Source organism: Camelus bactrianus, chromosome 25, assembly GCF_048773025.1.
Source record: "Camelus bactrianus isolate YW-2024 breed Bactrian camel chromosome 25, ASM4877302v1, whole genome shotgun sequence".
NCBI classification, from domain to species: domain Eukaryota; kingdom Metazoa; phylum Chordata; class Mammalia; order Artiodactyla; family Camelidae; genus Camelus; species Camelus bactrianus.
Window position 1 is genome coordinate 22,921,881 of NC_133563.1, and position 13,793 is coordinate 22,935,673.

The following is a 13,793-nucleotide window of genomic DNA, read 5'->3' on the forward strand; positions in this document are numbered from 1 at the left end:
ATATGAAATGATTTAAAAGAATATGTTAGTTTTCTAGGTACAGCATCAAGTCTTCATGACTAATCATGAATGACCAGTCAGGGGGAGGGTGAGAGGAGAAATAAGTAGTTGATTTTTGTATTTTATAAAAATATAATTATGGTACAGATTTGATAGCTTCTACTTAAGCTGACATTTTTCTTATTATAATATTCTTAGAAAAAGCACTGCAAGGAAAAAGCAAAATGTTAATATAATAGGTATCCTTAAAAGGCATAATAAAGGATGATTTTCCCCCTCCCTTCTACTTATCTGTTATGTCACAGTTTTATATAATAGTAGTACATTATTTTTGAAATAGCAAAAAGTCTAATTTAAAAGTCGTTATGTTAGATAATATAAAGTCAACGTGTTGCAAGAAAAGCAAGTCCTCAGATCTATAATTTTCAATGTATTTTTTTAGTTGATAAAGAAACTTTATGATGTTTGTAGATTTGTTCTTGAGCAAAATAGCAATAAAAATAATCATAATAATTTCACCTGTTCCCTTCCGTGCAAGTTCCATACTCCACTGGGGTTTTGTGGTGGGTGTGCCATCACAGCCTGATGAGTGCTGGGGTATTAAAGCAGATCGGGAGCTAGCTGGCCGATATTTTGAGAGCCCTAAAATGCCAAAGAAGAGGGAAAACAGGGATTTATTTGTTTCCCAAAAGAAGAAAACAGGCTGAAGGTTTTCTATAAGTTAACCTTAAAGCCAGAATCAGACAGATAGAAAAATTCAAATAATAAAAATAATACTATATTTTAAAACTACTGAAGATCCTATTTGATTTAATCCTTTGTCATGGTTCTGGGAAACCATGATACTTAAGTCTGAGAAAAATACACATTCAAGAAAGACAGTAAATCTGACTAGATTGAACATATAAATTAGAGTCTACATTCTGGGACAAAACCATGTCATATTTTTTATTAGTTATATGGAACTTTGCATATAATAAAGTTTGCCTGCTCCCCCCAAAATTATTAATAAATTCCATTATAATATTTACTCAACAAATAGATCAAAATAATTTAGGGATTATAGAAGATATTTAAAACAGGAAATGTTTTAATGGTTTAACATGAACAGTACTGCAGTATCAGGTGATTCAATTTCTAATTCCAAATTACCCACAAATTAGATATAAAATCCAGGACAGACATTTATTTCTTTTTGCCTCATTTTCATTTGTCACATGGAAAAGTTCTAAGATTTGGGTCTAGCTCTGAGTTGGCCATTACTTGGGTATGTCATTTAGGGCAAGTCATTTAAGATCTCTCTGCTTAAGTTTACTTATCTATAAAATGGATAGAATACATAAATAATCATTAAGATCTCATAATTATAGAAGCCAAAGAATTCATGACCTGTCAGTTTTCAAATACAATTAGGTTCATACTCTACCCGATGCCAGTTCTCAAATTCTACTAGCTCATCCTAGATTACTAGACAGTAAAAAATAATTTAGGTCTTATAAATAAAATTAAACAAAAAGCCAAACAAACAACAAGCAGACTAAGGTGGGTAAGAGAGACTTGCACAAACATAACATGTTTTTTAAAAAACCTCATTCAAATGTAAAGATCATAAAAGATAACCACAACTAGCATGAAGTGTAAATAGAACTTTCCAATAAAAAAAAAAACAGGAACAGTATCCCTCTCCCACAAAAAAGAAATGCATTATAAACTTGAATTATCATTTTACAGTTAATAAGTATCTCAAGTTATTATATTGACAATAAAATAGTACTATGAGATACAAAAAAACAATGTGATAAATAAAAATTAATGAATTACATCTTATATATCAACAGGCATGAATTTTAGCAGCATAATGCTGACTGAAAAAACCAAGTCATATCGAGTGTCATAACATTTTTATACAATTCAAAAACTAAGGGCAAGTAAACATATAGATCATATATCTATGTGGTACACTGTAAAGAAAAGCAACAGAATGATTAAGAAAAAGAAAAAACGAAAATTCAAGACAGTATTTATGTACTTGTAGTGAAAAGACAGGTGAACAGAATCAGGGAAGACACACAGAGGAATGGTCGCATACACGTTAAGGTGAGTGGTAGGTTCTCCAATATTTGCTTTATTACTGTATTTCACAACTTACATGCAAGTGACATCAAAGCTTTATTCCTAAAAAGTTTTAAATGCTGATGACATGAATTAGGTATAATCTCTTCAAAAAGCATTATGGCAGTCTGTATCAAGAGCTATAAAAATCTTCTGAAGATGGGTATTTTATAATAAAGCTAAAATTAATCTTTTCACCAAAATACACTTACATGTCTAAGAGCATAATTTGACAAAAAAGAAACAAATGCTCCAGCATAAAGTTACCCACAGAGAATTACTTGCAAAAAATTAAAATCAGAAACAACCTAAATGCCTGCCCACTGGGAAGTAATATGGTAAATTAAAGTGTATCAACTCAATACCGTCTCAGGTAATATTTTCAAAAGAAAAGATTATGATGTTTGAGAGATGTATGCAGAAATCTATGATATGATATAATATTATGTGAAACAGGAAGTTAAGAGAAAAAAGTAGTTGTCATAGGCTGCATTACTACAGTCAAGTTTTATATATAATTATACATATATAATATATAATTTATAAATACAGTTACATTATTTTTTTAAAAATCTAGAAGCCAAATACTTAAAAAGAACCAAAATAAAGTAGAAAATTAAAAGAAATACTTTTAAAAAATTTATTCCTTCGCTGATATGTGTTATAATTCGATACAATCTCGTACTTCATACTGGTTACTTTAAAACTTTATAGTTGTTCTCTTGAAAATAAAGTAACACAGTTTAAAATAGTGACATCGTGTGAACTGTCTCCACCACCCCAGTGAACGCAGTACACAGTCTTACCTGGAGTTGATGGCCTTTCAAGCATGTTTAAATGATGAGAAATGAATGCCTGGCTATCATGAACAGTATCCATATCAATTTCCTCCTCATCTTGAGAATTTGAAAACTAAAACACACACACATAAAACATGGAGAAAAAGAGCCATTATGTCACTTTATGTTTGGATTTTTCCTCCAAAAGGCAGCAGAAAGGCCACAGGATATACCCCCAAAATATCTTAAAAGGAAAAGTAGTCTTTTTCTCAAAAAGTATTAAAGAGAAAGAAAAGATTATGTGGTCCAGCCTCCATAAGAAGCTGATTAGAAATTACTGGAAATACAATAACAACTAAAATCTGTTCCTATGTTGTGGGAAGAAGTAGTGAGCTGTGGTAGACTGTGCACACATAGTTCCTCCCCCAAACAGAGAAGAAGTATGTGATAATAGAAGTTAAAAATTGGTTGGAATGGACATTGAGTTCTTCCATGATTCAGTCTGTCCCATCTGTTCCTGCTAAGGAAAAACCATCGCAAGTATTCAAAAAGATTTACAAGAAGGTGAATATCCTACACTGTTAATACAGGTTTAACCTGTATTTCTTACTCTGATTTTGAGTTTGACTTTACTGCTATCCTCATTCTTCTCCAGTATTTGACCAGGTTCTAGTGGGGACCCCAGTGGTGTATCAGCCTTCCTCTTCACTCCCTGCTGATGAGCTGATATATTACATGATGCTTCCTTGGCAAGGTGATCATCTTCCTGTGGCAATATTTAAGATCAAAATTAGATTTCTGAAGACAAGTAGCTCATGTCATAGTTGAAAACTAATACCTATAGCAACCATGCAGATTAGAGCATGCCCAGTGCCTAAAAGTTATCAGCAATGGGCTTAAAATAAATCTCACCTTTTCCTATCTGCTGGTCTTTTTGTGGGGAGAAGGGAGCTATTAAGTGAACTTTTAAAGTTTTCCCTGAAGAATCTATCCTTTTGTGTCACTTTCTCCTCTTACCCTAAAGACTTCAAGTATAAATGTGAATAAGTTAACATACATGGCAAGAATTATAAACATATTCATTTCCACTGGTTTATAAATACTCAGATCTGAAAGAGCTCTTTAATGAGACTCTTTTTTTCCTATTAAAAGATTTGTCTTACTTCTTCATAGCTCAAACCCTAGGATACATTTTAAATTTACAACAAATAAGTATGATTGTATTTTTAAAAATTTAGGTGAATAAGTAATTTTAAATAACTATTACTAACTAGCATAAAGAGAAACTTGAGTTTTAAAATGTCAAAACACCAGCAGGGAATTGCCAGGCAAGTAATCTGGTCTAAATATTGGTGAAAAATGAAGCCTGAAGTACTTGGGGACATTTTGTCATCAATAAGAAAATCGTTTCTGCAAAACCTTCTTTAAATTATAATAAAATGATTGCTATACATCCTACAGATCTTTCTACAAAAAGCTTGGTAATTACATAATGCATAGTTAGAAATAAAAGCTTTTCTGAAGGCAAACACATACACATATATATAAGTCAAAAGATGTAATGCATACTTTCCTCCCCAAATCAGCAGATTATGCAATTACCTGACTATTCATTGTCATTTACTTATTTGATTCAATAAGCATTTGCCAGGCACTTTTCACATATTTAGAATGATGCTATTACGCAAAGTAGCAAAATAAAGAAAGTCAGGGCCATGTGTTCAAACAGCTTGCCATTACTATATATGGACAAGATAGGTTAATATGTAATAGGTTAAATATTCATTTCAATTTTCTACTACTCAAAGTACAAATTCTATGCTCAAGCACAGAAAATCATTATGTTATCACAAAAGGAGTAAACAGACCGGCAGCACATCATGTTATGGGCCGCTATGTAGTTGTCGGTAGCACTTTATAAACTGTAAAGTTCTAAACTAATGTCAACCAGCAGTTTCTTAAATGGTACAAGAAGCTGTTAGTGGCTTTAAAATCCACCAGTTCAAAAGAAGCTATTCTCTTCTTTAGATAGCTCTATATAATAAAACTATGTCTTCTATAACACACGTGATTCTTACAGGGTTCTGAAATCCAACTAGCTGTGCGTGACTACTTGGATTAACTGCAGCTTCTTGGTTGCCTGCTATGGCCTCTGGAATTATGGTCGGATTTAAGACAGCTTTTTTCTCTTTCAAATTAAGGACCAACCCAAGCTCTGGCAAGGGTAAGCAGGAAGGTCTACTGAGGCCAAAAAGTGTGAAGTACAAGTCCACAGCACCACACCGTAACCTCCAGTCATGTGAAGTACCTAGGAAGTAATAATAATAAAAAGTCAATATGCACATTTATCTAGACATTTGTAACTGCTCCAGAACCTGTAGAGAGGCAAGGGATGAGAGGATTACGAGCTCTTAAATGAGCCATTTATTAATTTAGGCCCCATGGGCAAACCCTCTACCCTAAAAGATGCTTCTTACTTAACACAGGTACTTACACAAACTGGTACAGAAAAAATAAATGTTTGAATGAAATAATACATTTTACAATTGAAAAAATTTTTATTCTTTTTCTTCCTACCAAAAAAATCAGACATCTAGGGAAAATCTAATATTTGAAAAATATTAATTATTCTGGCTCTAAATCTTCCTTTTAATTCTTTCTCCTTGGTAACTACTCCACATTCATTCATTTCTGTTTACCTTGTCTGATTTTCTTTTTCAACAGCCTATTAGGAAGACGGCACACCAAGAGCCTTCATGGACTGTATCACTGGAAATAAATTCCTCTAACCCTCAAATTCATTACTTTCAGGTTTTAAATATGGTAAGAAACCCTACAAACTATTTGAAATAATACAATTCTAAACTTGAACTTATTATAGAGGAGGAAAACATTTTGCTAAACATCTTTATATCTATGTTGTTCTACTAGGTATTTGCTTTAAAAAAAAAAAAAAAAAAAAAGCAAACCCAAGAGATGGCAACAGGTTGCAAGACATGTATTGATCAGAAGACTGCCTCTGTAGAAATTCAGTATAAAGTAGTTGAGAGACTTTTCAATTTCTCTAATGAGTCTCAGCATTTTCATCTCCAAAATAAGAGTTTTGGTCTCAGATTATATCTTACCCCATAGCAATGACAGACGAGAGCACCTGACACCAGAGTTCTTTCTTGCTTTCTTTTCTTCCCCAGTGGAGCACTCTAAGTAAATACTGTCATCAAACAGAACTGACAAGATGAAATTTTCATCTAGGGTTAGATAATTTCTATCCTTTCTAGGCAGAATTTAAAATGACCTAGAGAATTTAAAACAAGTGAGAAGAAGAAATATTCTTCTGGATAAGAAAGAAATTTAAAAAAAAACTATACTTAATTTTGGCCAAGAACTGTGGTTTCAAAAGAGTACCTTAATGTTTAAAAAGGAGAAACATAAAGGAAAGAAGTTGTTACAGCAGATTTTGGACAGCATAAATATTAAGCTTTGTGGTTTTCAACAACAAATATAAAAATAAGTAAATAAATTATAATCAAGGAGTGATTTTGATGAGATTTACTCTAACAGGTAAGTAAATAATATAGTAATTATGTACAAAGGAAATACTTATGTAAGGAATTATAGTTTTACAGAATTCATACCGTACACTACACTGTGCTGCACTGCCATGAGACAACTACCAATCCTATTTGAGACATCTTCAATTCTACTACTGTGTGGTAAGGTAACAGATACATAACACTGTTAGAAACAAGCGAGAAGCAGGAGTTCCTGAGAAGAATGAGCTTTTATATCATAAAAACCACAGAGAAACTAGAAATGGGAAGAACATACAAAGTGAAAGTAAGGATGTTACACTGGAAACCCACTTCCTTCTCTGTACTATCCACATCTGGACACTTCCATGGACTAACACTGCCTAAGTTTTTCGTAGGCACTCATTATTCTCCTTCTCAAAGCATGTTACATATGTAAAGGTTCCACAAGGGACAGGTATCAGATTCCTGGGTCTTCTGTTACAAAAGCTGGAGAATGAACCCTCTGAGGAAAGGGAGGGAATCCTGCCAGAGCAGCTAGCCGTGCATCTATTTGTGGGTAGAGCAAGAAAAGAGCAACTCTCAGGTACTTTATCAGTAAGGAAACTAGAATGGTTTAGGGTGCATTTTCACTAAACCTAAGAAAACTAAACCTTGAAGATCAGTATTGCCCAATTATGTCTACTGCAAATAGTGATCCTGGAATCTTTATATATTGTAGATGATGTTGAAACCAATCAGGCAACTGAATATGAACTCCTCAAAGTTTAAAAAAAATCTTAATTTTACAAAGCAAATGGAAAATGTATACTTTGGTGAGCTGGGGTGTTGTTTTATTTTTTGAAAAGCAACTCAAAGATGATTAGGCAGTACAGTGAATGAAGGCTGCTAAGTGCACTGAACGGCTAGCACACGGCTTTTGTGACTTTTTATTTCTATGTGGGCTTTTTGGTTTTGGGTTTGTAAAGGTTTTAGTAGACCTTCAATTTGGATGGAGGAATGAACATTAATCTTTTGTTGCTGAGGGAAGTTCTTGGTAAGTATTATTTTCCTCAAAAAATTGACTTACAAGTATTAAAACCTAAGGCTGATAAGAGGGAGCAAAAAAATAAGCAGAGCTTCTATTAAAATTACAAGACAGAAAAAAAAAGGGAACTCCATTATATTTCAAAATCAAGGAATAAAATCTTAAAATGGTTGTCATGTTATAGTGGAATTAAGTGGTGTAGTGGGGAAAAACACTTCTGCTTACTTACAAGTTAGCTCTGTGATCTTGGGCAAGTCAGTTGCCTAGGCCATAAAATGAGAGCAATTAACTTAGATGATGTTTAAGATCCTCTCAGGTCTAAATTCCAAGATTCCAAATCAACCAATTTCATTAGAGAGAGGCCCTGAGAGAGCTCCTAATTTCTGCCCTCAGTTACAGAATTTTGAAGACCTTCTTTAATCTTATTTCCACCCCTCCCAACCCAATCACCTAAATGGCAAGGAATTCTCATATATATGAAAAAACAATAGTCATTATTCTTCCTCTCACGTGAAAGTGCTGTCCATTCTGTTCTCATCAGCAATTATACTTTGGGACCAGCTCTGCTTACCTGAATCAGAACAATGCTCAGTATTGATGCTCTTATTCAAATCAGAAAATATCTGAAGACAAACCCCCAAATAACAAATCTGATCTTAAAAAAGATCGCCTCTTCATTTTCTGAAGTAATTGACATTAAAGCTGATCAAGCCAAAAATCTGCTAAGAAAGCTCACTTTAAAAGACACCATTTTCACCATTTTATTTTTCAATGAACCCAGCACCCCTTGATGACAGAAGCTTTCAAATCTGCACAGTTAGTCCAGACAAATACGACTGCCATATGGTAGTTCTGTCCTGCTCTTTCTGTCCATCTTACACTAAAGTAAAAACACAGCAAATTTCGTATGTATTCACATATATAATTCACATGCGTAATTTCCTACAAAAATGAATAATGTTCAATGAAAATGTTTTCATTTTCTTCCACCATTTCTATTTCTAAGAAGGAGAGTTTCGGGGAGAGAGTAACAGAGGCGTGGAATTTTGAAATCTTCTGATGTTAATATCAAAACTGTTTTATTTTCTTATTCTGAAACCTGGCAAATTCTACCAAATTTTGTGAATTTTAAGTAATCCCTCCATTCTAACCCCTAGAGTGTAGCTATAAACTTTCAAACATTGACAATGATGCACGATGCAAATACACAGCCTGAACAATGTACTGAACAACTGCATAAATGTTTTTGTCATTCTTGTAATAAAGTACCAAACAATGAAGAGTAGCTTGGGAGTAACGGATAAAATTTCCTTCATAATAATACAGTAGCTTGTCAATGAAAGCCTATTATCTTAACAAATTAAAAAGCATATTAAGCAGGCAAGACCAGAGAAATTACTTACTTTTAAATAAAATACAAAGCACCAATAAAAATCTTTAATTCTTAGATTTTTATTTTTTCAATGTACTTTCTGAAGTACTGTCATGCTGGTCTATAATCCAGTATTTTACTTAAAGCTATTAAAAGGTAAGATCTCATATATTCTAAATTTTGAAACATTTTTCTTTGGGAAAGGTAAATCATTTCTTTCAGTGTGGAAAAGAATACATACAGCTAATACAAGTCAGACCAGTCATAACTCTACCTGCTCCTCATTATCTACAGGATACAACACAAATTTCTGAGGCCTTTCACTTTTGGATCCTAATCTATCTTTCCAGATAATACTATTTTCCAAATATCCTTTCAGAACTCAAAGCTTTTACATACAATTCTCTTACCTAAAATGTCTTTCTCCTGTGGCAAACTCTTTTCCATTCCTCAAGAGCTAACCCAAATATCACCACTCCATAAACATTCTGGCATTTCCGGCAGGGTTCATGGTTCTGTTCTTCAAGTTCCCAGAGTACTTTGTTCTTTTTATTTTAGCAACTACCTAGTTGTATTATAATTTATCATTTCCTATGTCTCTCTTTCCATTATACTAAGTTACTACAAAGGTATCTTTCTACACACAAAACAGCACAGTGGTAAACGAGAAGTGTTCAAGAAACAACTGGTGAATAAATTAATGTTCAGAATCTCTAAAAAGAATTACCCCTGGACAATGTAAGTTTTTAATTAAAAATAAAACTAAGATTCTTAAGCAGCTAGAGATGAAGGCTATATAATGTGAAAAGATGTTTCTCTTTAAAAATGTTTTACTAGGGGGAGGGTATAGCTTATGGTAGAGTGGGTGTTTAGCATGCAAGAGGTCCTGGGTTCAATCCTCAGTACCCAATATAAACAAATAAATTAACCTAATTACCTACCCCAAGCAAAAACATAAAATAAAAAATGTTTAACTTTCTGTGGAGGATTACTATTTAAAAGGTATATGTGAACTGTAAGAACACTTTGGGGGGCAACTGAGGAAATCTGAATATGGGATGTATTTTGGGGTGGAGTGTGATAATGGTACTGTGTATGTATAGGAGAATGTCCATATTCTTAGGAATATAAACTGAGTATCTTAGGAAGAGTAGCATGATGTAACTTATTTTCAAATGATTCAGAAACACAGTTTGTACATACATACAAAGAGAGTGAAAAGGGAAGAAGTAAATACGGTAAAATGTTAACAACTAGTGAACAGAGCTGAAAGTATATGGTTATTTGTTGTACTGTTTTTTAAATTTTTCTAAGCTTCAAAAATTTTAAAAACAAAAGCATGGAGAGAAAGAGTTAATATGGGAAAATTAAACCAATGAATGAATTAAGATATCTGATATGAGTATGTATGTATATACAGTCCTGTGTGTGTGTGTGTGTACTTTCAAAGCAAAAACTGTTAGAAAAATATCCAACTAGTGCCCAGAACTCAAGGTTAGGTAGAGCTACCACACATTAAGAGAGTGCAAAGACCAGGCAGTCCTGGAATCTCAAAAGTAGAAGTCTCGGAACCTCCTTTCTGGCATAAAGCTATTAACCCCCCCAACCAAATACACTTCTAAAAAGAGTGTTATTAATATTTATTGAATAATATACCAGTTTTTAAAAGGACAAATACGATTTAATTCATCTGTTTTATTCTCAAAGTAATTTCAATTTTCTAAATCCTATTTCTATATATTCTACAACAATTAATCTCTTATCAAAGTTTCTGAAACCAGCTAAGCAAACTTTGATTCCTCAAAAGCCTGATGACCATGTCATAAGATGATCCTTTCTTAACTGCCATGTTACTCTCTCCCATATATTTTAAATGAACTAAAACATTTTATAACTTCAGTGCAAAGTCAACACTTCTCAAAACCACTCTGGAATAAGATGGAAATAAATGAATAAATATAAATAAATCCTCATTGTCCACAATTTATTTGTTCTCCATATATAAATCAAGATAATGCTCAGCTCAAGTGACGTGATAACCCAAGAACCCCAATAAGGAGTAACGGGCAGACAGATTTCAGCAGGATTTAGAGATTTAGATGATGTTTTAGCTCCTTTTGTTACAAGTGAGTTTTCATTACCATTTCTTAAAATAGTAACTATTAAGAAGATAATATAGCAATGTGAAAAATTCTCATGATAAAATGCAATTTTAAAACTTTATTCCAACTACAATTATGTATATACACCCACAATTTTTATTTTCTCTAAAGGTCAAATATACTCAAATCCTCATAGTGGGGATATAATGGAATTATGTAACATTTGGGGTTTTTGTTACTTTGTTCAGATAAGCTCTGCAACATATTACTTATCATTTAAATTAAAAAAAAAAAAAACTAAAAAGGAATTTCTTAGATCAGATTCACTCATGTATCCCAGAGGCTCAGGCTTGGAAGGGAAACGAGCAGTCCTCTAACCAGTCTTCCCTGTCTAATATCCAATGTTCTCCAAAAACACTAAAAAGAAAAACAAAACCAAAAAACCCTCCTAATTATCTGTGCCACTCCTACTGTTCATATTGTCCCCATTTATTTATAAATCTGAAGAACTGAGCAATAAATTGTTTATGACTATGGCCTCAACTGATCTGTTTCGTTTACATTATTGGCACAGGGAATTCCAAACCAAAGCAGTAATTGTACTTTATACTGAACACTATCAAAATTAAATACTAAAACATCAATCAGAGCTTGAATTTGTATAACCACAATCTCCCAATGGGCTTCAAATGTTTTATAGAGATTGTCCCATTAGTTTTAAACACACATTTATTTATTTTGTCCATGAAATCTTCCCTAGAAGGTGTTAAGAGAATTCTTTGTACTTCATTATGCTTTCCTCAAAACTGTAATCCATCATAATCATGGAATCATGCACTTTGGTTAAGAATATATTCAACACAGTACAGTTCGTGCCACGTATTAACTGCTAAATGATCCTTTACAAGTTTGTGAACTTGTGTGATCATCCCCTAGATCTAAATGACAGTAATCATAACACCCTTTAAGGTAACCACAAGTAGCAAAAGATCAAACACTGTGTAAATAGCAGCAATCATTCTTCTAGGGATTAGGGAAAACATGAGAAAAATAATTTGGCAGCATCGATGAATTATGTGTTGTTTTCTGAATATTCTGGGGACAAGGGCCATTCTATTTTCAATTTTATTAAATTTCAGTGAAATATCTACTATGGTGTCTTTACTTGGTACTGTACTATATTATGAAACTGAGGGACAGAAGTTATACAACTACTTTACATCTCACTGTTAGTAAATTAAATATTTTTTGAAAAAGAATCAGAATTTGATATTTAGTTGTGATTCAGTGAAACAGTCACTAATGACATTGGCAGGGCAAGTTACTTTCCAGCATTCTAGAGAGAAGGTAATGTGACATACCTATTAGAACGAATACCCACTGCTCCCTCACTGTCTATCTGTAATAATTTATCTTTAAGCAAAATACCTTTCAGCTTAGCTTTTGCTTGAATTTTAAACTAAAACCAGTATTACAATTTCAACATAGACATAAGGCAAATTTTCTTTAAATATATACAACACTTACAAGTCAAACGGGAAAGACCAATAATTCATTTAAATAAAAATGACAAAGAATATGAATGACTTTAAAAAGGAAATATAAATAGCCCACAATATGAGAAGTATAATATCATTACTATGTTAGTATAACAACATTTCTGAGCACTGAATGTGAACTAGATATTGCGCTTTACAACTATTAATTCATTTAATTTTCAGTTTGCAGAAGTAGGTATCATCACTTCCGTTTTAAAAATGAAAACTTATAGGCTTAGACAAGCCACACTGAGAATAAGTCACTCAGTTGAGACTTAACTCTCAGCAAACTGGTTCCAGATCTCATGTTCGAGAGCACCAGTCAACTCCAGACTTCACTCAAATAATGTGAAATAATAATGTAAATTAAAACTGTGATGAGATACCATGATCTCCAAGGTGGAGAACAGTAACAAATATGTATTGCTCTTAAAAGGATACAGAAGAAATTGGTTACCTCTGGGAAAGGCCTCGAGGAGGCTAGGGAAAAGAAGTGAGGAGACTTACTTTTTCAACCCTCTGTAAGCTTCCAAAATAAAAATAACAATAATAGTTTGCAAGTACATGTTTAAGCTCTTTAAACATTTGAGACACTTTCACACAAATTCATATTTGTGTGAAATATTTGTGTGATATTTTTGTTTCCTCAACCACCCTGTGGGGCAAAGTGACTGGTTATGTTCTCAGCAAATGTTATCACACAGACCACTGTGAAGGCAGGTGTGGTTAAGTATTCTCCTTAAAAAAACAAACAAACAGACAAAACCCAGAAAACAACAGAAAAATTAACCACAGTGCTTTAAGTATTAAAAACCTGTTATGGGAAGAGGGTATGGCTCAGTGGTAGAGGGTATGCTTGGCATGCATAAGGTCCTGGGTTCAATCCCCAGTACCCCCATTAAAAAAAAAACCTAATTATCGCTCCACCACACAAAATAAATAAATAAAAAGAAACTGCCACTTTAAAAAAATAAAAAATTATTTTCTTAAAAAACCTGTTATAAAACAAAAATACTACAATAATAAAAAAAAATTTTTTTAAGCCATTGCTGTCTTACCAGAATTCATAAGTTTCCAAAGTTGATCTACCAAAGCTTCATTGCATAAGGGAGATTCCATGTTCTTAGTAAATGGTGGGTTTTTGGTCAACATGTTTAGAATCTTATGTCTGAAAAACAGAAAAAAATTAAATTTTTGCTAACCATTAAGTAAAAACATTTGAAAATTATCTGCAGTTTCTCCTTCCTATTTTATCATCTCTCTTAGATCTAGCTTTGTATTTAAGTTTAGTTTCATTTCAAAAGACATTATGTTGCATCCTAAATATTTACTA

At 32.8% G+C, this 13,793-nt stretch overlaps 1 protein-coding gene and 1 non-coding gene across 11 annotated transcripts in view; one reads left to right on the forward strand and one right to left on the reverse strand.

Moving 5' to 3' along the window:
- TAF2 (TATA-box binding protein associated factor 2) overlaps positions 1–13,793 on the reverse strand; it is a 94,686-nt gene that overhangs the window by 32,054 nt on the left and 48,839 nt on the right. For 8 of the 10 annotated variants that reach the window (XR_012502225.1, XR_012502224.1, XR_012502223.1 and 5 more), the window contains 5 exons: positions 13,519–13,628; positions 4,970–5,199; positions 3,502–3,657; positions 2,919–3,024; positions 520–642 (listed from right to left, as the gene is read on the reverse strand). Coding sequence is in view for 3 of the 10 variants with exons in the window: in XM_074352975.1 (XP_074209076.1) it covers positions 520–642; positions 2,919–3,024; positions 3,502–3,657; positions 4,970–5,199; positions 13,519–13,628 (725 nt within the window). In the remaining 7 variants the exon portion in view is untranslated. The remainder of the gene's footprint in view (positions 1–519; positions 643–2,918; positions 3,025–3,501; positions 3,658–4,969; positions 5,200–13,518; positions 13,629–13,793) is intronic. The other 2 variants (XR_012502226.1, XM_074352977.1) reach the window with 1 other exon arrangement.
- TRNAA-GGC (transfer RNA alanine (anticodon GGC)) lies at positions 13,287–13,358 on the forward strand. Its single transcript has one exon. It is a non-coding gene; the product is annotated as a tRNA-Ala (tRNA).